This window comes from Talpa occidentalis, unplaced genomic scaffold, assembly GCF_014898055.3.
Source record: "Talpa occidentalis isolate TD23 unplaced genomic scaffold, MPIMG_talOcc4v2.1 talOcc4.2, whole genome shotgun sequence".
Lineage (NCBI taxonomy): Eukaryota > Metazoa > Chordata > Mammalia > Eulipotyphla > Talpidae > Talpa > Talpa occidentalis.
In genome coordinates this window covers 48,013,468-48,041,403 of record NW_023602073.1, presented here as the reverse complement: position 1 = coordinate 48,041,403, position 27,936 = coordinate 48,013,468, and the positions used below count along the sequence as shown (strand labels likewise).

Sequence of the window (27,936 nt, the reverse complement as noted above, 5' to 3'; positions counted from 1 at the left end):
TTAAAGAACTGAAGAGAACATACAATTAAAAATGACACCCTGGAAGCGGCCCTCAGACCCTCTTCTAGTCACTGACCCCTCTCAAGGCTAACTTATCCTGAAGTCCATTGAACAACATATATTCATTTTACCCATTCTGTACCTTGTATAAATAGAAGCATACAGTAAGAGTTCATTTGTGTCTTTCTTTTGCTCAACATTATGTTAATGAAATCACTACATTGTTGCACATAATTGCAGTTTGTTCATTCTCATTGCTGTTTATATATAATAGTATATAATAGTTCATTGTGTAACTGTAAGCTAATTTACTTATCCTGAATGAATCAATTATTTAAACCCGAGATCCTATCCTCCTTGGTGTCACCAGGGTTGTTGTGAAAAATTAAATGAATATACAGAAAGCATTTAGAATGGCATCTAATATATAGTGGGTACTCAATAAAGGTTAGTTATTAATTTTGTTATTTTCAGATGTTTTGTTCAACTCTCAGTGACTTTTCTCTCTTCTGAAGTCCTATACAGCTGCTGTAGTACTCTACAGGGTGCTAACCAGGGTGCCTCCCTGGCATCACCCTTGGGAAGGGCCAACATGGCCTTGTCTGTCTTAGTACATGTATCAAGTAGGGCCAGTTTGATTATCTCTTTCCAGGGAGGTAGAAATCTGAAATAGTGGCCGGTAACTGGGAGGAGTTGAAGTTCACTCATCTGGGCCACACAGTGGAAAAGTCCAGGAATAGCCTCAGTGAAGGTCTGGGAGCTCTTAGGCTCCTGCCTTCCCAGGCTTGGCTGCTTAAAGGGAACCCTTTCTGTCTCCTGGGATCCGAAACCACCTTGTGGGCCTCCCTGGTGGTGCAAGGGGTTAAGCACAGCACTGTGAAGCTATCTGCAGCCTCTACAGCACGAGTTCAATCCCTGGCCAGGGAGCTAACCCACATGGCGCAGCAGACCTCTCCTGCCTAGCCCGCAGATCCCCTCAGCAGTGTATTTCAGTAGATCTGTCTGTTCTGCTCCCCCCTCTGTCTTTGGTGACTCCTCTCACCCCACACCCCTGCACCTCTGCCCTATACCTCAGCTTTTGAATGCATAAATAAAATAAATCTTAAAAAAATAAAGCCTCTCTCTTAAAAAAAAAAAAATAAGACTGTCTTGTATCTTTGTATCTGCCCTCAAGGAATTTTAGTGGTATCTTCCTAGAACAAACATTTTCCTTCATTAGATAGACTCAGTTTCTGTAGCTGTCCCCAAAAGGCCTTGGTGATTCTTTTAACACTGAGATTATCAGGTTTCACAGTATTGTGAAGCCTTTATCCAACAACAGCAGTTCTTTTATCCATACAACTATCAACCTATCCACTCGTTCAAGTTTTAGACATTGATGAGGACTTATGATAAGTCAGGCCCTATTATCTCCATTTTCCAGTGAAAGACTCAGAGATGCTGAGTGATTTGCTAAGGTTGTGGGTTTACAGTGATGGTGAATGTTGGTTCAAAGTAATCCTTGCTCTTCACCGTGAACCTGAGTGACATTTTTTTTTTGTCTCTACAGGTCTTTCACCCCACTTTAATTCCTTGAAGTTAAGGCTCTCCTTCTCACATTACTTAGCATCCATGTCCACCATCCTTTGAGTGACACTTCCAAGGTACTATACCCATCCATGATTCTGGTCCCCACAACCCTGCCCCTTCCTGTTCTTCCTCCCACCCTCCCAAACCCCATTCTCTCCTGGACATTAGTCCAAGATTTATTCTCTGGAATCTGGAATCCTTCTTTATATACAATATCATTTGCTGTAATGGACACGCTATCAAATTGTTGGTGGACTGCTCATACTGGCAAATCTTTGCTTCCCTTTCTTCAAAAATGCTTCATTTTCCCCTAAACCCAGGGGAAAAAATTGTCAACAACAGAAACCAAGCTGACTTTCTCAAAGAGAAGTATACTTTATTTAATTTAGTTTGACTCTGGCTTACAATAGTTTCTTCCCTGTGCAAGTTGGGGTCATTAAAAGCCCTTCATTCCCACCACACCTCCTCCTGACAAATCAGGGCAACTCAGAAATAGCTTTCTTGGCTGGAGGACCTGTGGGCTTCTCTTGTTCTCTTGATTTCTCCTCATACATCAGGATCCTGGTTGAGATGGCAAAAGACACAAGGATCAGGGGGCTAGTTCTCTCAAGGGAATAAATCTTGGGGCCTCCCTGGTGGCACAAGGGGTTAAGACTCAACCTATGAGGCGGTTCACAGCCACTGCGGCACAAGTTCGATCCCCGGCCAGGGAGCAGCTCACATGGTGCAGCAGACCTCTCCTGACTTGCCCTCTGCTCCCCTCAGCAGTGTATTTCAGTCGATCCACCTGTTCTGTTCCCTGCTCTGTCTCTGGTGAATCCTCTCACCCCCCACACCTCTGGCCTGTACCCAGTTCTTGTATGCATAAATAAATAAATTTTTAAAAAAAGAGAGAGAGAAAAAAAAATCTTGGACTAATGTCCAGGAGAGAATGGGGTTTGGGAGGGTGGGAGGAAGAACAGGAAGGGGCAGAGTTGTGGGGACCAGAATCATGGATGGATATAGGACCTTGGAAGGGTCACTCAAAGGATGGTGGACATGGATGCTAAGTAATGTGAGAAGGTGAGCCCAGGGATGGGGATGGAGATAGGGAGAAAACTGGACCCTCACATTTTTAGGATGGCTGATCGCTTGCCCAACATCATCCTGAGAAAGTCAGAGTAGCTGAAAGTGTCTCCAGAGCCACTGGACACCTCGCTGATTAATTTCTTTAGCTCCAGGTGGGTCTTGGGCATCCCAAGTTTCTCCAGCATTTGCTTCAGGGACATGATATCTGGAGGCAACAAATGGAAGTGAGAAGAAAGGGCACCCCTCTCCCCAATTCTTTCTCTTCCCAACTCCACATTCCTATCCCCCTTCTTCCTGCTGGTAGGTGGGCCCATTAGGCCCATTGCCAAGCCATAGGGGAACTGAGCACTGTAAGAGAGAGCTCCCTCTTGCTAGCTCCTCAGGTTTTCCCAAACACCCCTTTTCTCACCAATATCTCCGTTTCCATCCAGGTCAAATTCCATGTATTTCTCTGTGAGAGAAAGAGAAGGTAACTGCTGGCTGAAGTCACAGGCAGAGAGAAGGTTGTGGACCAGTGCTAAGTGGAGGAGGAGGGTGTGGAAGGAGGAGATGGGGTAGGCAGAAGAAGTGGGGGTTGGGAAGTTAAGGGGTCCTGATAAGGGATGGGGAACCAGAGGGAAACCTGGGAGGGGCAGGCCAGAGAAGGGGACTACAACCTGGGGGTGGGGGGCAATAGAGACAGCCTCTCTTCTTCCCACAATAGTGGACTTTGTGTCTGCTGTCTCCTGTTTTTAGGAAAGTCCAACCCTCCACAGCCCTCCAATCCTCCCAACCCCAGCCCACCCCACCCCACCCTGGGTCTCAACCACAGTTTTCCCCTCACTCTTGGAGGCTTCCAGTTTGGAAGGCAGATCCTCATCACTGCTATATTTGGGATCATCCAGAAATTGCTGTGGGGGGAAAGTAAGAGTCAGGGTAGGCTCTGGGGTCCAAGGTTCCGTTTCCCCAGGTCCCTCTCCCTTCTTCCTTTTACCTTGTTGATTTCATCTAGTCTCTCCTCCTGCTGGGCCTTCAGGAGTCCAAAAGCTTTTCCTCCTGAGGGGGCACAAAGGTTAATGTATCCTCCTCACCCCCGCTCCCCTTCCTCCTCACCCCACACCCAGCCCAGGGCCATCCACAGTTCTGCCTTTCTAGGCCAACTGACAGTGGACTCCCAGCTCCCAGCTGTCCATTTCCTTGTTCCCATTTTAAAATTCTGCCTATTCCACCTTCCCTACCCTGTAAATCCCTGGTTTGGCTCATAGCTCAGCAGACGCTGGTGGACACTGGCCAAGCTGGAGGTCTCTCTGTCTGGCGACTCCTTTCCCACCAGACTCTTTAGAGGCCCGTCTCAACAAACTTCCTTTTCCTCTCATTCCCCCTCCTCTCTGTCTCAGGCTCCACTTCCCCATCAACTTCTGCTGACACTAGCACCCCAGGAAGAAAGGGGAGGCCAGAGAATGCAAATGGGAAAATAACGTTCTCTCAAATTCCTTTTAAAGAGAGCCCAATGTGTGCATGAAAGAAATGTTTGGAGAAGTCACTGGATGTGTGGGGGAAAGGCAGAAAGATCACAGTGGCATCTCTTCTTAGGGACAAATGGTCTTCAAACAGGTTCAGAGGTGCACTGTAGTTCATGAGTCTGGGCCTGCAGGTTTGGGTAAGGAGCTGAGAAAGGGCTGGCTGAATTTTTCTGTGCTGAGGATGGGAGAAGAATCTGAAGTCTGCTGGCATCTCTGGGAGGGTGGTAGGATGGGCGCTGGGTATGCAAAGGAGAGAAACTTCACCCCGACCCTTCAGTGGCTCCAGAGAGGCACTTGAAAATATGGAAATGTCTAAGGACCTTATGAATTTGTTTGCTTTGCCTATGCCATGTTACTCCCACCTTATCTCCTTTGAAATCTTTAGTAAAATCCACAGAGCTGAGGAACTTGAGAATTTAAGTGGATTCTTTGTGGTGCCTGAGAGAGACAGGCCTGGTAGACACAAGAGCCAGGAGTGAGGCCTATAGTTCACATGAGTATGTGTGTGTATGTGTGTGCACCCCCATGCATAGTGGAGTAGGTGGGTGAGTAGCCTCTGATAGAACCCCCCACATCCCTCAGTATAGTCTTTATTCTCTTTGCTGCTCTGTTTGGCTAGTTGCTTCTAGGGGAGGTGAGGCCAGCATAACCCCTCACTGACACACGCGTATCCAGACTCCCTGACCAGACCTCCATCCACCCTGGCCTCAGGAAAGATGTAGACACCTTTCTTCTCTCCCTCCCCACCGATTTCCCCTTCTGCAACTGAGAGTTTTCACTTCTCACTGCCCTCCCCTTGACCCAGGCAAGTGGGGCGAGATACTGAAAGGGACCCTGACTTCTTGACTTCCTATTATTGCTGCTCCCTCTTCTGCAGCAACAGCTGCAACCCTACACTCCCAATGTGCTCAGTGCCTCCAGGGAGAATTCATTCCTTTATTCAAACATTCATTCAGCAAATATTTATTGAGCACTTGCTGTATGCCAGGCATGTTTCTACCCCAAGTGAACCAAACAAATGTAAATTCTTCTCATGGGACAGCCTCATTGGGAAAACAGACAGTAAAAAGAAATAAGTGTATTAGAGGTAGGGGGGTGTCTATGGAGAAAAGCAAAGTAGGGGAAGAGTTTATTAAGTGCTGTGCGTAGACTGCAGTTTTAAATAGCATGATTAGGGAGGCTTCTCTGAGGAAGTGGTAGTTGAGCAAATATTTCAAGGAGGTGAGGGACCAAGCCATGTGGTTATACGGGAGCAGAGCTTTTCAGGCATGGGGTACACCAGTGCAAAGGTCTGAGGTGAGGACACGGAGTATTTGTGAAGTGGCAGCAAAGCCTGTACAGCTGGAGCTGGGTGTGTAAGGGGAAGCGAGGCAAGAGAAGGGGAGGGTCGCTAGGCGACTGGGAGACTGTAGCTTCTATGGAAATGTGATTGCCTTCCGGGCGGTCTTCCCATCAGGATAACTTGGAAGACTACCATGGTGAGATAGAACTTAGATACTCAGAGAAACTTCCTGGGATAAAGTGCCAGTTGCTCTGACCATGGGACCAGAGTGAAGATGAGTGATGAATGAGCAGATGGGAAAGTGAGTGGAGAAAGAAACTCCACCTAAGCAGAGAGGTCAGGAAAGCCTATGGGAACAGACTCACAAAAGACTTCTCGCACCCAAGCTCAAGGCCTGGCCTCCTAGGCCACAGAAAGGGCTTGTCCACAGTAGTCAACTGAAAGGAGGTGGGACCTCTCGACAGAGAAGTTCTAGGGTGCACTAGGGGGCCACAGCAAGGAATCCACTGAGAACTTGGAAATAAGGGAAATAGTTAACTTCCGGTAAGGCTGCAAAATCTAGATCTGAGTAAAGATATGCAGAAACTCCTTAAAGTTCGCAGCTGCGGCCGGTGGTCCTTCCACCAGCATCACATGGAAACAGGCTAGAAATGCACAAGGTTGGGCTTCAGCCCAGAGTTAGAAACCATGAGGGTGGGGCCCAACAATTATTTTTGAACAAGTGTCTCAGATGCTGCTGATACACACTCAAATTTGACAGCCGCTGCCTGAAAAAATAGAGCGGCTCTCCTGAGCCTGCAGGCTGAAGGTGTCAACAGTTTAAGCAGAGTAGTGAGGTGGCTCAAGCTGGAAGGCAGAAAAAAAGGAGTGACCAAGGCCATAGTCAGGGAGAGCCAAGCAGTCAAGGAGAGAATGCTAAGCTGGCTCAAGAAATGTCCTGCTCAAACCCCATGAGATTGGAGTCCCTTATGGAATGGGCACCGTGTTGCTAAGGGCCCTTGTTATGATTTCATGCTCCCAGGGGAACTGCTTGTTAGAATTAGGCCCCGTGATGTGTTCCTATGGGAAGATAAGACACTGGCCAGAAAGCTCCTGTGTGTGCCTGGGTGTCTTCTGTTTGTCCCTCTGTTTGCCCTCTTCCACTTTGCTCTCTGCCCCAGGAGCCTGCCCTGTGCAGACCACATCAAGGGCAGCTCTGGCTTCCTGCTGGTTTTGGCTGGTGGAGGCCTGGCAGGAAAATAGCAGGAGAGAGGACAAAGTGGAGGGTATTCATTCCTCTGGCTACCTTCCCACAAAGTCACCTCAGCTGGCCAAGCCTCCGCCCACTGACAGGCAGCACTCCTTGCTGAGCCACCTGCTCTACAGTCTTCCAGGGGATAGATTTCAGTTGGCCTATGAACCTGGAAAGGAGGAAATATATCTCCTTTTGTTACACCCAACATTTGTGTTGCATTGTCAAAGACCAGTTCATGGGTTAAAATTATTCAAGTCAAGCTACAGAATTGTTTGCACTATGTTTTTATTTATTACAATCTAGCTTCAGCTTTCCTGCATTTTAAATGTCCCATCTTTTATTTAATAAATAATAAATACAATAAAGAAGTATATGCTTTATTCTACTGCAACATTTATTAATATTTTGCTCACTGGCATTCAATATAACTTTGTTATATATATATTTATATTTATATTTATATTTATATTATGCTTCACTAGAATGCCAAAGAGATTCATGGCTCAAAATGAGTAGGACTCTCCCCCTTCATTCCATAGGGCCTGGAGTGGCTATATCCCTTGCAGCTCCCCTACACCCCACTCACACTTTTACAAAAAATGATCTCTCAAGCTATCCTAATTTGAGGGTTCTGTTTCCTGTTGGGACCCTGGTGGATACAGTGTGCATATGTGTGTATGTAGGGAGAATGGGGGGCTAGGAAGAAATGGGTATCTGTAGATCTGTAACCAGTGACTGAAGCCAAAGGCTGTTAGAGCACCCCCTGGAGGGGGTTGCTGGTAAGGACAGATAGCCCCAGGGAAAATTCAAACAAATATCACATTTGGGCTGGAAATTACAGTAAGAAATATAAGGGACTGCAGAAGCAGCCCCCAGGATTCAGTCTTCAAGATTCAGTGTTCAGGATTGAGCGTTTGAGCTTGAGTGTTCAGGATTTCACCGTTTTTCCATCTTCAGCGATTCAGGGTCAGGTATTTCTGGCCCCACCGTGCTGATCTTCCAGAAGGCTGTTGCGGGGTCTGAAAGATGTGGAGAGGCTTCTAGCAGCCAACCTAAGAAAAAGTTCGGAGGCTTTGCAGGTAGCTGAGCGACTGAAACTGTTCCTGGTCTTGCTGCTGCTGCAGTCTGGCAGGGAAGGTGAGGACCTGGAGCCAGGAGCCTTGCTGAGCTGCGTGAGTGTGGCTGTTTGTTTGGTTGTTCGGCTGCTGTAGCTGCTACTTTGATTGTCGCTTGTCTGGTGCTGTGCTGGGGTGTCTCATCAGCTCTGGGGAGCATCACCTCTTGTGTTTTCTGTTGTCTTCGTGAGTTGGATCCCAGCCTATAGTCTGGCTGTTATGTGCTTCAGGCCCTTGTGGTGGGAAGATGCCATCTTGGCAGTGTTTGTGTTTAGAATTTTGAAACACTGGACATTGCTTCGGGTGAGGTAAACAGCCATTTTTGGCCTCACTAACTCTTAGTTTTTCCCTGGTTTGTTAAATAAATCCCATTATTGTTGTTCTCTGAGCCTGAGTAGTCCTGCAATTGTGTGTGTAGGAGAACTTAGATGGTGACCAGTAAACTATTTGGGTACTGTCCTTGGCCAGTTTTAGTTCTCCTTGCTGCTCTGTATCAGTTTTACTTCTTATTGTAAATGAACATAAGGGCATTCAGATGTATGCACCAGGCACTGGGGCTGCATTAACCAGAGGTTCTCCCTGAGGCAAGGTGGGGAAACAAGTCAAGATTTGGAACTTCTGGGGTGCAGCCCTGTAGAACCGTAACTGACTCAGCTACCTTGCCCTTGCAAATAGCATTTTCTGTTCTAAAAAGCATCCTTGAAAGCCTTTTGGGTGAGCAGTTTATTTCTAAAATTTCCCTCTTGTTTCCTGGAAACTATGTAACCATGTAAAGCAATAAAGAGCTTGGAAACACACACACACACACACACACACACACATTTAGCATATTTTTAGGGAAGCTAAGGAGACAAGGAATACCTATGAATTCCAATTTATATGTAAGTGCAACTCAAATTCCAAGGTGAGCAGGCAGCCCCCAGCAGTGCCCCTGGGAAAGGCAGGGAGGGAGGGGATTCCTGTGACAGCGCAAAAAGCAGATATTCTGGAGGAAAGGAAAGACCTCCTTGGAGAGAGGAAAGCTGCGGGCAGGACTGACTGACCAGATAGAATACAGGTTTCCCCAGCTATCTAAACGTAGAGCCTTCCTACTGCTGAGGGGAGCAGCAGGTGAGACAGGAGGGGTCTGTCACGCCATGTGGGTGGCTCGCTGGCTGGGGATTGAACTTGTGCTGCAGTGGCTGTGGACAGCTTCATAGTGCTGAGACTTAACCCCTTGCACCACCAAGGAGGCCCAATTAACATTAATTTAAATGGAAACATTTTTTTTAAAGATTTATTTATTTATTTATTTATTTATTTATTTATTTATTTATTTATACAAGCACTGGGTACAGGCAGAAGCGTGGGAGGGTGAGAGAATTCACCAGAGTCAGAGCGAGGAGCAGAGCAGGCAGAAGGACCGAAGTACACTGCTGAGGGGAGCAGCGGGCGGCAGGAGAGGTCTGTGCGCCATGTGGGACCCTCCTCCGGTGGCCGGGGGAGCAGCCAGGGATTGAACCGGCACTGCAGAGGCTGCGGGCAGCTTCGCAACCCAGTGCTCAACCGCTGCGCCACCGGGGAGGCCCTAAATGGAAACATTTTTGAGCATTCCCAGACCCCCAAAATAATCCACGAAATCATGCCAATGAACACCTAAAACGTAGAGCGAGTCGCCACTGCCACCACTGTGGCCACGAAGTGTGCAGGGGAGGCGTCCTGGTATGACCAGTACTTCAATTGTTGGAGAAATGCCTTGAGGAGCCAACACAGGGACCCTTGCACCAACCTCTTCAAGCGCTATTAGCAGTGTGTTTATAACAACGTGGTCCCTGGGGAAAGGGGAAGTTCCAGGTTCTGTTGGAGAAAAGGTTGTCCTGAACAACTGCACGAACACAGGTTTTATCGACTCCACCCTCACCACAGACCAAAGAGAGCCAGGACACCAAGGACTATAAATCCCATAATGTCATCACCACCAAAAGGAGGGTTGCTGGGAACTAAGGGTGAAGGTAAGCATCCAGGCTTGGTATATAACCAGACATGTGGGCCTTGGGGGACCTTGGTTTTTCACTGGTTTTCAACATGATATTGGGGTTCCAGCTCAGCAGAACTGGTAGGACTCATTTACCAATTTCTTTCTCTTTCTTCCTGGGTTATTCCTTTGTTCATTTCCCCCTTTTTGTAAATAAACCCTTTACTAACCTTTTTGTGTGTGTGCCTGCAGTTGAGTCTCATTGTAAATCCCTTTTAAGTGTGCAGGTGAGGACCCACAGTCAGGCCAACCCATTTCATATGGAGTTGCCCTGTAACAGTTCCTGAGCAGAGAGGAGGAGAAGCTGGAGGGAAAACTGGAAAAAGGAAGGAAGAAGAATGGAGAGCAAGAAGACCTGCAGGAGGCACATGGAGCCAAGAGACATGCAAAGAAGCTACACTTGCTTCCAGGCCTTGGACTTGAACCAGGGGCTTGGGGAACATGGAAGGAGACACTTGAAATAGACATGGGTGAGAGACTCCTGGGGAGGTTAACACTGGCAGCCTTTATCTTGATTTTGTTCCTTTCCCTCTGGACTTGTCCAGTCCTTACTGTCCCTTTCCTGTGGGTCCCCACCAGAAGGTGACTTAGACTTGTGGCAGGCTTTTGGGCTTCAGTGGTCCTGCTTCAGGCCAACCCTGTTTGGTTGGGCATTTACCCATGAGGGGATGAGTAACTTCAGGCACTTGATTTGGAAACTATTTTATCTATTCTTTCCATTCTCTTCTTGTCTTTATTACACGTTGTATTAAAGTTCCTTTCCAGGGCCTCCCTGGTGGTGAAGGGGTTAAGGAGTCAGTGCTATCAAGCTATTGCCAGTCCACTGCACCATGAGTTTGATTCTGGCCAGGGAGCTAACCCACATGGGGCAGCAGACCTCTCCTGTCTCACCCACTGCTCCCCTCAGCAGTGTATTTCAGTAGAACTGCCTATTTTGCTCCCCACTCTGTCTCTGGTGAATCCTCTTACCCACCCCCCCACCTCTGTCCTACACCTCAGTGCTTATATGCATAAATAAATAAAATAAATCTTTAAAAATATAAAATGAAGTTCCTTTCCATTAAAGGTCTTACACACTAGAGTAAGCTTTGTCTTAATGCAGTGAATGGCAGAACCTATTTAGAGCAGGCAGGTTTGGGGGTCCTGGGGTGCCCCTCATCTTGCCCTGTAACATGTTCAAAAAGCAGTAATGGAGATTCCCACCAAAGGACTGGAGTTCATAGGCCATGACAAAGAAAAACCTGAGCGCTCTTTTTGACCTTGACAGTCACCTTGAAAATGGACTCCTCAAATCAGGAAATTGAGGAACTCTGGATTTTGTCAATTAAGATTGTGAAGGTAGCCATCAAAGTGATGAGGAGTTTAGGAGGGAGGATATTTGTTTTCTCTTTGATGTTTTCCTCTCACTTATGAAAGATAATGAACTGTCACTCATTGCTTTGAGATGATTGATGACTGCCACTTGTTCTGGCATCTTGCAAGAACTCAACATGCCAAATCTTAATTTCTTGGGATTAAAGTTGCAGAACTTGGTCTCAAATCAGCTTTGAATATACCTTGTGTGTAAATAGTTGACAAACTTGCCAGTCTCCTGAACTCATGAGTTACCTAGCAAAGGACATTAGGGGCACAGTGCTGGGGACGGTGATTGTGGAAACATTTGGCTCGGACATCTCTTCTCTCTAGTGGGGAGCTAATGATCTGAAAAGGGACCCAGCACAACAGTTTCAATCAGTGCTTGGGAGCACAGTTTTATTTTTATATAGTCACTTTTTTTTAAAAAGATTTATTTTATTATTTATACAAGCACTGGGTACAGTCAGAAGCGCAGGAGGGTGAGAGAATTCACCAGAGCCAGAGTGGGGAGCAGAGCAGGCAGAAGGACCGAAGTGCACTGCTGAGGGGAGCAGCGGGCGGCAGAAGAGGTCTGTGCGCCATGTGGGACCCTCCTCTGGTGGCCGGGGAGCAGCCGGGGAGCAGCCGGGGAGCAGCCGGGGGAGCAGCCGGGGAGCAGCCGGGGGAGCAGCCGGGGAGCAGCCGGGGAGCAGCCGGGGATTGAACCGGCACTGCAGAGGCTGCGGGCAGCTTCGCAACCCAACGCTCAACCGCTGCGCCACCGGGGAGGCCCTTATATAGTCACTTAATGGTTAAGATTGCTAGTGGACTGGGCTAGCCAAGAGGAAGGCACTTCTTAATAGACAATTCCCTGCTTTAAAATGTCAGAGCCCAGATTAACACATGAGTTTTAAGAATGTTGTAGTGAGCACCATTTCAGAGCTCACGGTGTGGTTTATGAATTTAGAACCTTGCAGTAGTTACAGAGGAAGCTCCTAAATTGTAAAGATTAGTTATTGCCAGCTTTCAACCCAAGTCAATGAATGAAGTCAACCTGTGCGTCCTAAAAATGCCAAAATGCTGAATCTGGTTAAGTGAGGGAGGGAGGCGTGTTGCTCCGCTCTATAATGTCTGTAATCATGAAGATGGAATAAATTGTAACATTTTAGTTTCTCTCATTAAAAACAAAAAAAAAAATCCCACATAAAACCCAACATAGCACTAACATATAATAAAAGCAGGAATGATAAGATACACATGACAGGGGTCACTCTTACTGCATGCGGTACATGAAGTCTCTAGGATCGCTTCTGTAAAACAAACACTATTTTCACATTTTGCCTATTGTCTTAAAAGTGAAAATCCTTTCCAGTTCCTTTCAGCTAGTGGAAAACATAAAAATCAGTTCTTTTATAAAAGTGAAGTGGTTTACAGGGAACTGACAAAAAGCAGGGATTACCTGTACTGGTATAGAAAAAGTGTCAAAGGGACCCAGAGGTGGCAGATCTCAGAAAGCGCCTGTGATGGGGAATCCTTAGGAGTGGACTGCTATAGAATTCTATGTCTGCTACAGAAAATCTATAGGCACAGAAGGCACAGACTGGAGGTGGGGATGCGGAAACCTATCGGTCATTACAAATAAACAACAGTCCTTATAAATAAACCCAACCAGGGCCTCCCTGGTGGTACAAGGGGTTAAGTGTCAGCACTATAAAGCTATCTGTAACCTCTACAGCCTGCCTACATGGAGCAGCAGACCTCTTCTGTTGGGCCCACTGCTCCCCTCCGCAGTGTATTTCAATTGATCTGCCTGTTCTGTTCCCCACTGTCTCTGGTGAATCCTCTCACCCCCCACACCTCTGGCCTGTACCCCAATTCCTGAATGCATAAATAAATCTTTAAAAACAAAACAACAACAACAACAACAAACCCAAAATCAAGACAAAAGCTGCCATTGTTAACCTCCCCACAAGCCTCTCACCCACGTCTGTTTTAACCAGTCCAGGACCAAGAAGCAAGTGCAGCTTCTTCATGTGTCTCTTTGCTCCTTGTGCCTTCTCCAGGTCTCCTCTGACTCTCTATCCTGTTTCCTTCCTTCCTTCTCCAGTTTCCTCCTGCTGCTTCTCCCTGCAGAGCTCCACCCTCCCTTGGGTGGGGCAGGGGACCTCCCCTTTTCCTGGGGACCACCCTGTTATAACTGTGGTAAAATGTTTTTTCCCTATTTTTAACCTGAGTGGTTGTTTATTTGTGAAATGCTTTTATTATTATGTATTGACTGAGATGGTCATATGGATTTTCCTCATTAATCTCTTTTTTAAAATTTATTATTTTCTTTTAAAGATTTATTTATGCATACAAGAACTGGGGTACAGGCCAGAGGCATGGGGGGTGAGAGGATTCACCAGAGACAGAGTGGGGAACAGAACAGGAGGAATGACTGAAATACACGGCTGAGGGGAGCAGCAGGTGAGACAGGAGAGGTCTGCTGTGCCATGTGGGTAGCTCCCTGGCAGGAGATCAAACTCCTGCTGCAGTGGCTGCCGACAGCTTCATAGGTTGCGTCTTAGCCCCTTGCACCACCAGGGAGGCCACTCATTAATCTCTTAACACAATGAGTTCTATGAATAGGAATCCAGAATTGAGGGAATAGTGAATTACTTCCCTAGGATAAGACTGATTGTGTTGTTTTATAGTATTTAGTCAATTCTGATTAGGTTTGCTAACATTTTTATTGTTTTTTTTTTTTCTATGTTCATGCGTGAAATTGTTTCACAATTTTCCTTTCTCAAATTGTGCTCGCCTGACTTTGGTATCCAGGTTTACATTAATCTCATGAAATACTCTTCTTGTACTTCAGGAGAAACTTTTCTTGTTTTCCAAACATATAATAAATATACTTTGTTATTACTCTTAAATTGTGTGGATTTTGGTTAGCAATTTTGTTCTATATGATTTTTTTTTATTTCTAGATATCTTTGTGTACCTGAAAAGAATGTACATTTTTCTAATTATTCTTTTTTTAAAAGATTTATTTTATTGGGCCTCCCTGGTGTTGCAGGCAGATGAGCGCCACACTGTGAAGCTGTCCGCAGCCTCTGCAGCGCGGGTTCAATCCCAGCCAACTGGCTGGGAAGAAACCCACATGGCACAGCAGACCTCTCCTGTCTCGCCTGCTGCTCCCCTCAGCAGTGTAGTTTGTCAGTCTGCCTGTTCTGTTTCCCGCTCTGTCTCTGGTAAATCCTCTCACCCTCCCGCACCTCTGGCCTGTACCCCAGTTCTTGTATAAATAAATAAATCTTAAAAAAAAAAGATTAATTTTATTTATTTATGCATACAAGAGCTTGTGTGTGTAGGCCAGAAGTGCAGGAGGTTGAGGGGGGATGGTGAGAGGATTCACCAGAGATAGACTGGGGAGCAGAACAGGCAGATTGACTGAAATACACTGCTGAGGGGAGCAGTAGGTGAGTCAGGAGAGGTCTGCTGCACCATGTGGGTTAGCTCCCTGGCCAGGGATCAAACTTGTGCTGGCAATAGCTTGATAGTGCTGTGTCTGCACAGCGGGCTGTACCTGTACCACCAGGGAGGTCCTTATTCTAATATTCTATATGTCCCAATATATCAAGTTCTTTAATTGTGTAGTTTCACTTTTTTATGTTTTTAGCTATTATCCAACTATTTGATTTATCAGTTTCTGAGAGATATGTCTTCCTCTAATATTATAGATTAATTAAAAAAAAATCCTTGCACGTATCTTCAAAGGGCACACGGGCATGACTCCAACCAGCCTGATGGTTTCTCAGAGAAAGGGTGAATGGGCCTCAGAGGTATGAGGTGAGTGCCTCCCTAGCTTTGGCTCTTTCCCCTACTCAGAGGGAAGTGGGGGAGTGAGAGGGTAAGGGATAGGGTAGAGGAAGGGAAAATGTGGAGGAAGATGGGAAAGTAGAAAGTGATGTGGAGATCAGAGAAGAAAGAAATATGGTCCTTTACATGGAAAGTCCTTACTATATGTTTGTTGAATGAATAAATTAGAGGATAAGCAGATTGTGTGTGTGTGAGAGAGACAGACAGACAGGCAGAGAAAAAGAGATGGAATGTGAGATGTGGGTGTGACTAGAAAGATAGGGAAGAAACAAGTGATATGAATAAAAAAGGTGAGCTGGAGTTGTGGACAGAGATGTGGGAGAAGAAAAGATAAGGAGAAGGGTAAGGGAAAGAGATAAAGAAAGTCAGAGATAAGATGTCTGGCATGTGGAAGGCACTCAATAAAATGTAGACTAGATGGATGAGCCTTGATGCTCAGCAAGGGAGGTGCACAGTGTAGATATTGAGGAGAAACCACACTATCCATTAGAAAAGTAATTGTACTAGTTTCATCCCGAGATGACTAGGGTCTAATAAGCAGTGTTAATTAAGAGATAGGGAATGATAACTGAGATATTTCAGAGGCAGAATGGACAGGACGTGGAGCTTATTGAGATGGGGGAATTGAGAGAAAAGGCACAATGGGATAAATTCCAGGTTTTTGCCTTAAGGGACTAGTGGATTGTGTTTCCATTCAATAAATAGGGACTGTAGGAGGCTGGCTGTTTTTGGGTGGACATGGAATATTCTGGAGGTGATGTTAGGTTGCAGTTAGATATTCTGGACTTAACTCAAGAAAGAGCCCTGATGTGGAACTGTAGATATTGGGAACTCAACAGAACAAGCGGTTAGAACTGTGGCTATGACAGGATTGCCCAGGTAAGTCCATGGTAGGTGCTCAAAACTGTTGAATGAAAGTGAGAGGAACAACCCAACAGGAGGGTGATGTGAAGGCCTTCGTGGAAGGACTGACTGCTTTTAGGTTCTTGTGAAAGAGGACGGAACTCCCCTCAGAAGTGTGTTTCGTCAGTCTGCCTGTTCTGTTCCCCACTCTGTCTGTGGTGAATCCTCTCACCCTCCTGCGCTTCTGACTGCACCCAGTGCTTGTATAAACAAACAAGCAAACAAACAAACAAACAAATAAATAAATCTTTTTAAAAAAGTGAACACTTAAGATGGGTATGTGTTATTGTATATAATTATACCTCAGTGTTTAAAAGTGTCATTTACATTAAGACTTTCAGGAAGATGAGAGAGGTGGGAATAAGTGGAGGGGAAGCTGGAGAGTTAGGTGCACTCTTGATGAATGTGCAGGAGATTGGACAATGGCAGGAAGGAGAGAACAAAGGTGACAGGAGCCAGTGCTATAAACCTCAGAGAAGTTGTGGTCAGAGACTGAAAGTATAACCTGGCAACCATTAATTAGTTGAAAAGCATTTATAAGGATTTGGCTGGAGGAGTCACCCACATCTCACCTGCCAACACTTAGAGGAAATGGATCATCTGTGCTGGGATTCCAGTGTCCTCCTGGGTTTTCACCTCTTTTCCTGCTCGGAGCTCTGAGTGGGAGTTCTTAGGCCCTGACCTCCTTTCAGGATGTTAAAGAAGTCAGACCATATTGTGAATATATGCACTTTACAACTTTTCTATTCATTGCATTTCTTCTTGAGTCTCTAGTCAAAGTTTCTTTTTTTTTTTCTTTCTTTCTTTTTGAGTAGAAGAACTAGGGTGTAGGCCAGAGGTGCGGGGGATGAGAGGATTCAGCAGAGACAGAGTGGGGAGCAGAACAGGCAGATTTTACTGATATATGCTGCTAAGGGTAGCAGGAGGCGAGATACGAGAGGTTTCCTGTGCCATATGTGGGTCAGCTCCCTGTCTGGGAAACTGCCAGGTGATAGTGTTGAGACCTAACCCCTAAGCCACCAGGGAGGCCCCCTGGTCAAAGTTTCTTTTGAAAAATTGGTCTCCCTGGTGACGCAGGGGTTAAAATCTCAGCACTATAAAGCTATAGCCAGCCACTGCTGGCCATCTCTGGGCAGGGAGCTAACCCACATGGCCCAACAGACCTCTCCTGTCTCGCCTCCTACTCCCCTCAGCAGTGTATTTCAGTAGATCTGCTTGTTCTGCTCCCCGTTCTGTCTCTAGTGGATCCTGTCACACCCTGCACCTCTGGCCTACACTCCAGTTCTTGTATGCATAAATAAATGAATCTTTAAGGAAAAAAAATTCCATCCTTGTGTCCACTGAACTGGTTAGCACAGCAGTCCTGGTTCTGAGGGTTAAAGTTCTCTATAGGGTCTTGGATTTTTTTTAAAGAAATTCATACCAGTTATTCTAGATGGACTTAAAAACCAAATCCTGATACTGTCTTCAGAAGTCACATTTTTGGATACTGGAAATCTTAGAGTATAGAAAAAAGATGGTGTGAGCAAGACACCTTGAGTTCAGGTGCGGTTATAAAATTGGTCATCGGCACCCAGGTCTGGGAAGGAGCTGGGGGTTGACAGGCACTGAGCCTCCAATCCAGTGGAGCCACATTGACAGATAAAACTCCCATTTTACAGATGTGTGAGCAGTGGAACCAGGACTCCACTTTCAGGCTGACTGAACCTCTAAACTGCATTGCCTTGGGACCAGGAGCATTATTACGTGATTGAGTGCGCATTGTGAAGTGTGGAGTAGCCCATGCCAACCCCCACCTCCCCAAACCATGGGACTTCTTGTGAGTATGAGACAGTTTTCCCCACATTAACTCTCTGGGGTGGGAGTGGGGTGCTGATTGGATGAGGCAAGATAAAGGACAGGACAGTGCTGTGCTCGCTTCGGCAGCACATATACTAAAATTGGAAAGATACAGAGAAGATTAGCATGGCCCCTATGAAAGGATGACAGCAAATTCATGAAGCATTCCATATTTTTAAAGAAAGTCAAGGAAAAGATAAACACCTAGGATTACATCAAACTGAAATGCCCTATACAGCAAAAGAGACATTAAACAAAGCAAAGAGACACCCCACTGGCTGGGAAAAAATCTTTACACTCCATACAACTGATAAGGGACTGATCATGAAGATATACAAAGAACTCACAGGACTCAACAAAAACAAAGTAAACAATCCAGTCAAGAAATGGGCAGAAGAACTTAAAAGACATTTCTCCAAAGAGGAAATGCAAATGGCCAACAGGAATATGAAAAAATGTTCAACATCCTTTATAATCAGGGAAATGCAAATCAAAACCACACTGAGATACCATCTTATATCAGTAAGAATGGCACATATTAAAAAAATGAGCAGCAACAAATTTGGCGAGGATGTGGTGAAAAAGGAACTCTCCTACATTGCTGGTGGGAGTGCAAACTGGTCCAACCACTACGGAAAGCTGTGTGGAGGTTCCTCAGTCTACTAAAAATGGAGCCACCATATGACCCAGCAATTCCACTCTGAGGGATCTACCCAAAGGACACAAAAACATTGATTCAAAAGAACACCTGTACCCCTGTGTTTATTGCAGCACTATTTACAATAAGTAAAACCTGGTATAGCAGCAGGAAGGGACAGAGAAGGATATCTATGATTGGAGCAGATCGGTAAAGGAAAGTCCAGGAGCCCTCCGTGGCTTTCTCAGGCTTTTACTGAGCTTTTACATGTAGTGCAGCAACCAGGTACACAGCAGGCAGGGGTGTGTGGGTGGGGGGCAGGAGGCTGGTAGGCCTCTCAGCCCCTGGGGAATCTTCACCCAGCTCTCTGGCATTCTCTCTCCTTTTCTCCCTGCTGTTCTCTCTCCTCTTGGCGATTAAATCAATACTGCAGCCATAGCCCACAGAAGTAAACACACAACTTAAAACAATGAAACAAATGCAGGTGCCTGCCATCAGGCATGCAATCCTAATGGGGGGAGGGGAGTACAGAAAAGCCTGAAAATCATTCACCCTACACCTGGAAACAATCCAAATCTCCAAAAATAGATGACTGGATCAAGAAGATGTGGTACATATACACAGTGGAATATTACTCAGCAATCAAAAAAGATAAACTCATGCCATTCTCAGCAATGTAGATGGAGCTAGAAGGCATTATGCTCAGTGAAATAAGCCAGAAAGAAAAAGAAAAATATTGGATGGTTTCACTTACAGCAGTGTACGGTAAATGATTTTCAGACTTTTCTACCCTCCTGCCATTAGCATTGCATGCCTGATGGCAGGCACCTGCATTTTATTATATTTAGTTGTATTGTTTACTTCTGTGGGCCATGGCTGCAGTATTGATATATTCACCAAGAGAGGGAGAGAGAAGGAGAGAGAAGAAGAGAAAGAACACCAGAGAGCCCAGAGTGAAGACTTGCTGGGGGCTTGGAGGCCTTCCAGCCTCCTGCAGCACACTGCTCCCCACCCCCAAACCCCCACCCCCACCCCCTGCACCCCTGCCTGCTGTGTACGCGTGGTTGCTGCACTACCATGTAAAAAAAAAAGCTCAATAAAAGCCTGAGAAAGCCACCAAAGTCTCCAGAACTCTCCTTTACTGGTCTAGTCTGCTCGGATCATAGATGAACCAGCTGTGTGCATTCCTGCCACTACAGGCAGGCATCTTGGGGAACCAACTAAGACATCAGTGTAAAAAAATAATAACAGTACAAAACACAACAAAGCAAAAACAGACAATTATAAACCAGAGACATCCTGCAGGGGAGGAGGAGGGAGAGTGATCAGAGGGATAGAGAGAGGGGCACAGGGGACTGAGATGATGGTTCACGGTGCACTGGTGAAGGAAATTCTATGGGGACTACACCTGAGGGGAGGAGAGCAAATATTGTTTAAAAATGAACAAAGATGCAAAAAAAAAAAAAGAGAGAACAAGGCACATGCTGGAATTAACCCCTCCTTACGCGCTATTGCCGCCAGGGGGCAGCACTCGTCCTGCCACGGGGCCTCCATCCACAGCCTCCAGCGAGGTGGCGGTGAACAGCTGAATCAGTCTTTCCAAGGTTGTGTGGCAAGTGTGGTTGTCTACGTGGTTCAGAGAGGCTAGATAGTTGGTTCAAGATTATATAACTAGTTTGTGGGGGAGTTACCACTTGAAACCAACCTGTTTCCAAGCAGGTATTCTTAACCGCTTCTCCAAAACAAAAGTTCAAACCCTTGCTGCGAAGGCTGAGACCTGCACAATCCAGTATTGAGCAAGAGCAGGAAACACAACACAAAGGAAAAAGTAAGGGTTAATATAAAAGGGGCCAGAAAGAGTGTGAGGCGGGCTGCACATTTCGCCCAGCATGTTCCACTACTCCTTTTTTGTGCTCTGTTGTGTCCTGTGGGCGTGTGATACATGTAGAGTGGGGTTCTGATCCCCCTTAACATTGGTGCTATGCGTGATGCCACGCAGCGCCTTTCCTTTGTGCCGGTAAAGATACATGTCATGGAATGGGTACCCTGTGGTTTTTCTGTAATTGTTAAATAGTGAATGACATAATAAACAAGTGGATTTACTAGTGGGTGAGAAGTGAGTGCAGAATGTCCCATGGAAACAGACCTCTTTCAGCAGTGTATTTTTTTCATGGAGATATAATATGAATGAGTTCAAACTTCGCCATCAACTGTCCTCACTGTGCTACCACCCCAGTCAGTGGGTCGCCCCACAGCCCTGGCCACCCCAGCAGTCTGCTCACTTCTCCCAGTTCTCTCATTTATAGAATTTTATAGTTGCCCTTAAGGAGGGCTGGACTGGGAAAGAAAAAGAAAAATACTGGATGGTTTCACTTATAGGAGCAAAGTAGAGGATCCAAATAAGGGATGGGGTGGGGGAAATAATTATAGGAAAATGAAAATGAAAATCAACAGGCAACTGTAAACCAGAGACATTCTGCAGGGGGAGAAGGGAGTAGGATCAAAGCAAGGGTGGGAAGAGCACAAGGGACTATGGTGAGGGTACGTGGGTGAATGGGGGGTGGGAATTGCACGGGGACTATAACCAGAGATGAGAAAGCATACATTGTACAAAATTGAAGAACGATGTAAAAAATAAAAAGTTGATGGGAAAAAAAAAAAAGGAGGGCTGCACTGAAGGGAAGGAAACGTGGAAGGGGTAGGGCTGGGCACTGTCAGTCAACGGGAGGGCGCAGGGCCGGGGAAGTAGGTCAGCTCTGGGCCCACCAGGGCTCCTCGTGGTTTATTCTGGGTAGAGCTGATCTTCTTGAACTTCAGAACCACATCCTGGTCTGATCCTGTCACCCTCTCCCTTGGTTACCAGCCATCTAAGCTCCATCCTTGCCTTTAGACACAGACAACCTGTGCAGCCACTGCCCCCATCTCCTAGCAATCCACACCTTGCCCTCTGCAGCATCCTTTCTCCTCAGGGCTCATAATTTGATGCCCGAGGTCCCTGGCACTTGAGGTGCTTGACAAATGATGAGTGTGTCCTGTGTCATGGGAAGCTCCCCACCCCCATCTGGTGACCTGAGGCCTGCCCACAAGTGTGGGTTGTTCTTCTTCCACCCAGAGCTTGCTGCTCAGGCCCAGTCTCCCACTGTGACACCCTCCCACATGACCAGGATGCTGTTGCTCGTCTTCATCACCCTCTGTTCCAGGTGACACGGCTTTCTCCCAGGGCCCTGAAGGGTGTGAGCTGGGAGGAGGGACATCCCATGAATGTCCCAGGGAACCAGCGTGGTGGGGACTGAACATTGAGCCCTGGGTGAGTGTCAAGGACAGGAGAGTGGGAGCGGGCAGAACCCCCCATAAAACTGACACCGAGTGGACTCCCCCAGTTCACAGTTCTCTGTGTGCCTTGGTGTTGTCTGCTCTACTGGGAAGGTCACTCTTCAGCTTCCAGAAAAGAATTCTTCTGCTACCTTCCAAGTAAGATAAAATTGAAGGAACCAGTGAAAATGACTTGAAGTAAGGAAAGGCTTGAAGGGAGGTGTCAATTATTTTTAAGGGGTCAGTTTTAATTTGATGAGTTTAATAAGCCTATTTAAAAAAGCTTATTATCTCGAGTCTAAATATAATTAGGAGCATGGGAGAACTAATTAAAACTCAGATAAGTTTTTTTGAGAAACTGATTTTAATTAAATGAAATGCCTTAACTCTCAGACATGTTCATTAACTAAATACCATGTGGACTCCAGACCAGAAGATTTAATATCAGTTTTAGCATTACCAGGGTATACATTCTCAGGCCCCACTCCAATCCACTGAATAAAAAAAAAACAAAACCACTGGGGGTGAGGCCCAGGAATCTCTCTTTTTTTTTTTTTTTTAAAAGATTTTATTTATACAAGCACTGGGTACAGTCAGAAGCGCGGGAGGGTGAGAGAATTCACCAGAGCCAGAGCAGGGAGCAGAACAGGCAGAAGGACCGAAGTACACTGCTGAGAGGAGCTGCAGGTGGCAGGAGAGGTCTGCTTGCCATGTGGGACCCACGCCCGGTGGCCGGGGATGGAACCAGCGCTGCAGAGGCTGCGGGCAGCTTCGCAACCCAGCGCTCAACTGCTGCGCCACCGGGGAGGCCCCCAGGAATCTGTTTTAACCAACACTTGCAGGTGATTCCTATTTGATGTATTCAAATTTGAGAACCACTGAAATAGAAGAGTGACCTGTAAATGTCAATAACTGTGGAACTGAATTAGAGGCTTTGACAATTGGCTTAATTTATCAATTTGGATAAGTTAAATCAATGACAGCCCTGTCTTCATTTGAATTATAATTATTAATACACTAACAAAAAACTAAAATCGGGCCTCCCCTGGTGGCGCAGGTGGTTGAGCGCAGTGCTGTGAAACTGTCTGCAGCCTCTGCAGTGCTGGTTCGATCCCAGCAGGCCTGCTGGTGAGGGTCCCACATGGCGCGGCAGACCTCTCCTGTCGTGCCCACTGCTCCCCTCAGCAGTGTATTTCGTCAGTCTGCCTGTTCTGTTCCCTGCTCTGTGTTTGGTGAATCTTCTCACCCTCCTGCGCATCTGGCCTGTACCCCAGTTCTTGTATAAATAAAAAATAAATCTTAAAAAAAAAAACCCACCAAAATGACAAGGGTATACTTATACTACAGAATGCCATTAGTTCTAAAATAATATATGGAACAGGGCCTCCCTGGTGGTGCAGCGGTTGAGAGCTGGGTTGTGAAGCTGCCCGCAGCCTCTGAAGCGCCAGTTCGATCCCCGGCTGCTCCCCGGCCACCGGAGGAGTGTCCCACATGGCGCGCAGACCTCTCCTGCCGCCCGCTGCTCCTCTCAGCAGTGTACTTCGGTCCTTCTGCCTGCTCCGCTCCCCGCTCTGGCTCTGGTGAATTCTCTCACCCTCCCGCGCTTCTGACTGTACCCAGTGCTTGTACAAATAATAAATAAATAAATAAATAAACAAACAAGCAAACAAATAAATAAATAATAAAAAATAAAAATAAATCTTTAAAAAAAGTTTAAAAAATATATGGAATATTGTGATTAATAACATCAGTTACTAGACCTCCCTGGTGGCACAAGGGGTTAAGCACTGCACTATGAAGCAATCCACAGGCTCTGCAGCATGAATTTGATCCCCGACCAGCCAGGGAGCTACCCACATGGTGCGGCAGACCTCTCCTGTCTTGCCTGCTGCTCCCCTCAGCAGTGTATTTCAGTCAATCTGCCTGTTCTGTTCCCCACTCTGTCTCTGGTGGATCCTCTCACCCTCCCCCCCATACCTCTGGCCTGTACCTCAGCTCATATATGTTTAAATAAATAAATCTTTAAAAAAATAATCAGTTACTTTGGCAGCCACATTCATGAGTAAGCTTCAATTTCATTGGTGGGTTAAACTTCAGCAAGATGGAATACTAGAGCTTGAGCACAGCAGCTACAGAATCACAGCAGGGTTAAGGGATGGTATAGGAAAGAATTTGAAAAACTGTTTAATAAAAAATGTTAAGAAATTAGGTTGGGGTCCTCCTTGGTGGCCTAGGGGTTCAGTCTCAGCACTATCACCACTATGGCTTGAATTCCCCAACCAGGGAGCTACCCTCATGGTGCAGCGGACCTCTCCTGTCCTTCCCGCTGCTCCCCTCAGCAGTGTATTTCAGTAGATCTGCCTATTCCGCTCCCCACTCTGTCTCTGGTGCATCCTCTCATGCCCCACACCTCTGGCCTATACTCCCCAGTTCCATGCAAAAAGAAAGAAAGAAAGAAAGAAAGAAATTAGGTTGGTAAGAAAAGGGGTTTAATGAGGTTTAATGAAGGATCCAAAGTGCTTGTTCCTCTGGGTCCTGTGAGGGTGGAGGGACAACTGGGATATTCTCCTGCAAGCTCCCTTGCCTTTCTCTTTGGGGGTGTTTCTCTGGGACTTCTCTCTGCTTCCAGGGTCCTGTGTTTTCTGGGTGTCCCAGCCCCTGAGGTTCGTACCCAGGAGGGTGCCACTTCCTTCCGGCCCTGCCTTCAGTGCCAGCCAAGGTGGCTGTGGTTCTGTCACGTGGTAGCAGGACAAGGTGGTCCCAGGGAAGGAGGTACAGAATGGGACATCAGAGTTCCGGGGCCGCTTGGCTCCTCTGGCCTCTTGCCGCTTCCTGCATGACCACAGGCTGAGCCACACATCTGGGACCCAGAGTCAGTGAAGCTGGAGTGTATCGTGCAGGGCAGAGGTACTGGATCTGGATCTGGTTTTCAAAACAGGAACTGGGACAGCTGGTGGTGGAGAAAGGCAAGGCTCCTGGAGACTTCCCTAGAAGTAAAGCGCCCCTCCCTGTGACCTGCTCCCCTCCGTTCCTCCTTGTGCTTGGTGAGCATCTCCCCCGGCCCTTTACCAACTCCTTCCTCTCCACTGCAGGACCCCTAGGCTAGCAGCCAGCACAGTCCTCCTCCTGTGGGAGACCTTCTGTGCCTTCCGCTTTCTCTCTGTGGCCTTGGGCAGCGCCATTTATTACCAGGGCAAAGGTGAGTAATGGAGGCAGGGCAAGGCCGGGGAGGGGCATGGATGTGAAAGGTGGGAATAGGGAGCTGGAGGAGGGGGACAGGGATCCGGAAGAGAAGAAGGACTCTTGTTTGTCCAACAGGCCGCTGTCATGGGTATACCTTGGGTGGCTTCTGGTAAGCCATTCTCAGCCCCAGTGAGCCCATTCTTTTCAAGATTCCCCGATAAAACCCTCTGTTCCCCACCACTCAGACTTTTTTATGAATCTGTGTGTTTCCTTCTCTAATTTCCAGATGCCCCGATGTGCTTCTCCCTGGGTTCTCCCAACGCAACTCTCCGTATCAGTTCTGACCTGGCAAGGCCCAGGGAGGGCACTTCCTAAAGTGGTGCCTGGACCCCATTTTATGACCCTCGAACCTCATGGGCCTCCACCCACCCACCCACCCTTCTAGGCTCAGAAGGCTCACACTGCTTCTCCTGAGAGGTGGGCTACAGAAGACCTGACCAGTCCTGCTTGTCAAAGCCCACACATGAAAATGCCCTTTTCAGGCCTTCAGGGGAACTCCGGTCCCTAATCACCCTTCTTCACTTAACAAATCACAACTTGAGCCAGAGTGGGTGGGAAGACGAGTGGTTTCAGTTTTGTTGGTGGCCATGTTGGTGGGGCTGGAGATGAGCCGAGAGGCCTGAGATACAGAAGGTGGCAAGACAACTCTTTTCACTGGATGAACCCCAGGACACGCTGACCACTGACCTGGGCTGAGGGAGGCGATTCAGGGTGGTCAGGTGGGTTTGTTATTGGCAACGCAAGCATAGTCGGCGGCGGCACTTGCGTCCTCCTTGGAGCCTTGCCTTTCACTGCTGGGCAGCCTCTGCAGAGATGCGTAGTGGAGCTCCTGCTCCGAGGAGAGCTGGGCCTGGAGCCAGGACAGGAAGTGGCCAGGTTACCGGGGGAGGCCTCCTCCCTCTGATCCTACCCAGGAAGTTTTTGCCCCGGCCCATACTCTTACCTCACTGCCAACTCATTTTGCCCGGCTTGGCTTTCTTCACTACCCTCTCATCTTTCCTCCCCTCCCCTGCCTCCTTTCTCTTCCTGCTCCGCTTCCTCTTCCTCTTCCCTTCTCTCCCCTGGCCCAGGTTCTTTTCTCTTCTCTCACTGTCCTTCCTTTGTATGGCTCTCTCGCTTTCTCCCGCCCCCCCCTTTCTATTCTCTCTCTCTTGGCCTCTCTCTTGGTTTCTCTCTCATTTTCCCCTGTGTCTGTCATTCTCTGACATTCTTATTCTTCCGGCTCTGTCGCTCTCACTTCCTCCTCTTTCCCGTTTCTAATTTCCTCTTTCTAGCTCTACACCTATTCTTTCCTCTCTTCTCACTCTTATTTGACTCTTCTGCCTCTCATTTTCTCTGACTCTCTCATGTCCTCTTTTCTGTCTCTTTTCTTGCTCCCCCATCTCAGCTCTCAACCTCCTCTTGTCACCCCATCACCCCTGCCCTTCTCCCAGACTCACCCAGTTCCTCTCCAGCCTTCTCACTGGAAGAAAAGCAGCAGCTTAGCATGGTCCTCCTCACGGGCTCCTCCAGCCCCAAGGAGTGCTCCCCACCCACAAGAGCGTTTCTTTTCACCTGGTGAATTCCCTGTGGTGCCCATGGTCAGAGCCCCGACCTCCGCCTCTGTGGACATTCTCCCCTCCCCTCTCCCACCTGACTTCTACCACCTTCCTCACCCTGGGCATGGGATTGATGGGGACTTCTGGGAGAGGGCATGGGTGGGGGCAACACAGGGCACTGCTGTGGTGAATGAGGGAGGTTCAAGTGGGGCTCACCTCTCCGATGGAGCCGACACAGAGAGATGGACAGAATGACCGTGACCAAGAACAGGAGTCCTCCCAGTCCCAGTCCCAAGATCTTATAAAGCAGGCTGTAGGGAAAAGCAGTCAGTCATAGAGGGCCCACTTCCCTCTCCATGTACCCCCTGCTCCTGAGTGGCATGCGTATCTTGGCTCCCTTTTCCAACAGTTTGAAGCAAAAAGACATATTTTCAGAAAGTCTTTATCCCAGACCATGTGACCTCACCTCCTGAGGTGAGGCGTTGAGGTCACCACCTCACCACCTTCATTGGCTACCTCACTCATACCACGCACCCCTCAGGAGTTTCCCGCACCATCTCTGACGCCTCTCGGTCTCCTGTGGCGTGCCTTGCCCACCTGTACCAGCTGAGAGGCCTGGACCACTTTCCATACCACAAAGCCCACACCACTTTTCCACCCACTGCTCCTGGGGCACCCACAACCCTCCCTGTGCAGGAGGTTACCTCTTCTCCATGTCTCACACACTGCCAGAAGACTGTTAGGAACAGAAGACTGACCTGCGGGTCAGGAAGCCTCACCTCTGTTCTACCAGGCTAAACGGCCTGGGACCGTCACGTGTCCCAAGTTCCTCATCTATAAAGTATGGGGCCCCCGTTACAATTGGTTCCAGGCTGGGGAGCATCACCTATGTGCCAATCCTCAGCTGGACACTTTCCATGCATTGCTACAAGTTCCCGCACCAACCGAAGGTTACCTCATCTCCTAGCCGAGACTGGAACCCAGAACAACAAAGACATCTAGGTCAGAAGTGGCAGTGCTGGGAATCCAGGTCACCTCTGTCCATTCTTAGCACACTCCCCTTCCCTCTGCCCTAGGCTGACCAGGTTCATAGGGGCCTTTCCAGCAGTAGGTCTTTCTAGGTTGTGGTGAAGGGGCTGATGGAGGAGGAAGAGCAGCCAAGGTCTGGAGAGTGCGGGAACAGGTGGAAAATAGGGAGGGTGCTGTCCATGGCTACCTGGACTCCCTCAGCCCCAGAACTAGTTGAAAGAGTGAGAGCCTGGGTAACTGCTTGTGGAGAGCTGCTGTCCACAAATACTGCTGGGGGGCCTTCCTGGTAGTGCAAGGGGTTAAGACGCAACCTGTGAAGCTATCCGCAGCCACTGCAGCGAGGAGTTCGATCCTTGGCCGGGGAGCTACCCATGTGGCACAGCAGACCTCTCCTGACTTGTCCGCTGCTCCCGTCAGCAGTGTATTTCAGTCAGTCTGCCTGTTCTGTTCCCCAC

The 27,936-nt window shown here is 47.6% G+C and overlaps 3 protein-coding genes and 1 non-coding gene across 4 annotated transcripts; 2 read left to right on the top strand and 2 right to left on the bottom strand.

Moving 5' to 3' along the window:
• Window positions 1-1,943: 1,943 nt before the first annotated feature.
• Window positions 1,944-3,992, bottom strand: AIF1 (allograft inflammatory factor 1). Its single transcript, XM_037520839.2, has 6 exons — window positions 3,855-3,992; window positions 3,611-3,672; window positions 3,461-3,527; window positions 3,047-3,088; window positions 2,680-2,842; window positions 1,944-2,130 (listed from the first exon to the last, which is right to left on the bottom strand). The coding sequence occupies exons 1-6, from the start codon at window positions 3,877-3,879 to the stop codon at window positions 2,046-2,048; spliced, it is 444 nt and encodes a 147-aa protein (XP_037376736.1). The 5' UTR covers window positions 3,880-3,992; the 3' UTR covers window positions 1,944-2,045.
• A 13,801-nt stretch (window positions 3,993-17,793) lies between these two features.
• LOC119253576 (U6 spliceosomal RNA) lies at window positions 17,794-17,899 on the top strand. The gene has a single exon (XR_005127114.1). It is a non-coding gene; the product is annotated as a U6 spliceosomal RNA (small nuclear RNA).
• Window positions 17,900-20,340: 2,441 nt separating this feature from the next.
• NCR3 (natural cytotoxicity triggering receptor 3) lies at window positions 20,341-25,229 on the top strand. The gene is given in 7 exon segments (XM_054698128.1): window positions 20,341-20,376; window positions 21,560-21,641; window positions 24,247-24,324; window positions 24,327-24,372; window positions 24,374-24,543; window positions 24,721-24,870; window positions 25,141-25,229. Coding segments are annotated over 7 exon segments (651 nt in total).
• LST1 (leukocyte specific transcript 1) lies at window positions 24,149-27,276 on the bottom strand. Its single transcript, XM_037519396.2, has 5 exons — window positions 27,157-27,276; window positions 26,669-26,763; window positions 26,354-26,376; window positions 25,602-25,764; window positions 24,149-24,621 (listed from the first exon to the last, which is right to left on the bottom strand). Exons 1-4 carry the CDS (start codon window positions 27,165-27,167, stop codon window positions 25,630-25,632), a joined length of 264 nt encoding a protein of 87 aa, XP_037375293.1. The 5' UTR covers window positions 27,168-27,276; the 3' UTR covers window positions 24,149-24,621; window positions 25,602-25,629.
• Between the last annotated feature and the right edge of the window lie 660 nt (window positions 27,277-27,936).

What these genes read in the sequence shown, in the direction of transcription:
- AIF1 (XM_037520839.2), bottom strand. Translation starts at nt 3,879, where the DNA reads ATGAGCCAAACCAGGGATTTACAGG. An exon ending in GACTAGATGAAATCAACAAG is followed by an intron (nt 3,528 to 3,610) that starts GTAAAAGGAAGA and finishes TTCCCCCCACAG; the next exon opens with CAATTTCTGGATGATCCCAA. An exon ending in GGATGGAAACGGAGATATTG is followed by an intron (nt 2,843 to 3,046) that starts GTGAGAAAAGGG and finishes TGTTGCCTCCAG; the next exon opens with ATATCATGTCCCTGAAGCAA.
- LST1 (XM_037519396.2), bottom strand. An exon ending in GTGTCGGCTCCATCGGAGAG is followed by an intron (nt 26,377 to 26,668) that starts GTGAGCCCCACT and finishes CTTTTCTTCCAG; the next exon opens with TGAGAAGGCTGGAGAGGAAC. An exon ending in GAAGGCTGGAGAGGAACTGG is followed by an intron (nt 25,765 to 26,353) that starts GTGAGTCTGGGA and finishes TCCTGGCTCCAG; the next exon opens with GCCCAGCTCTCCTCGGAGCA.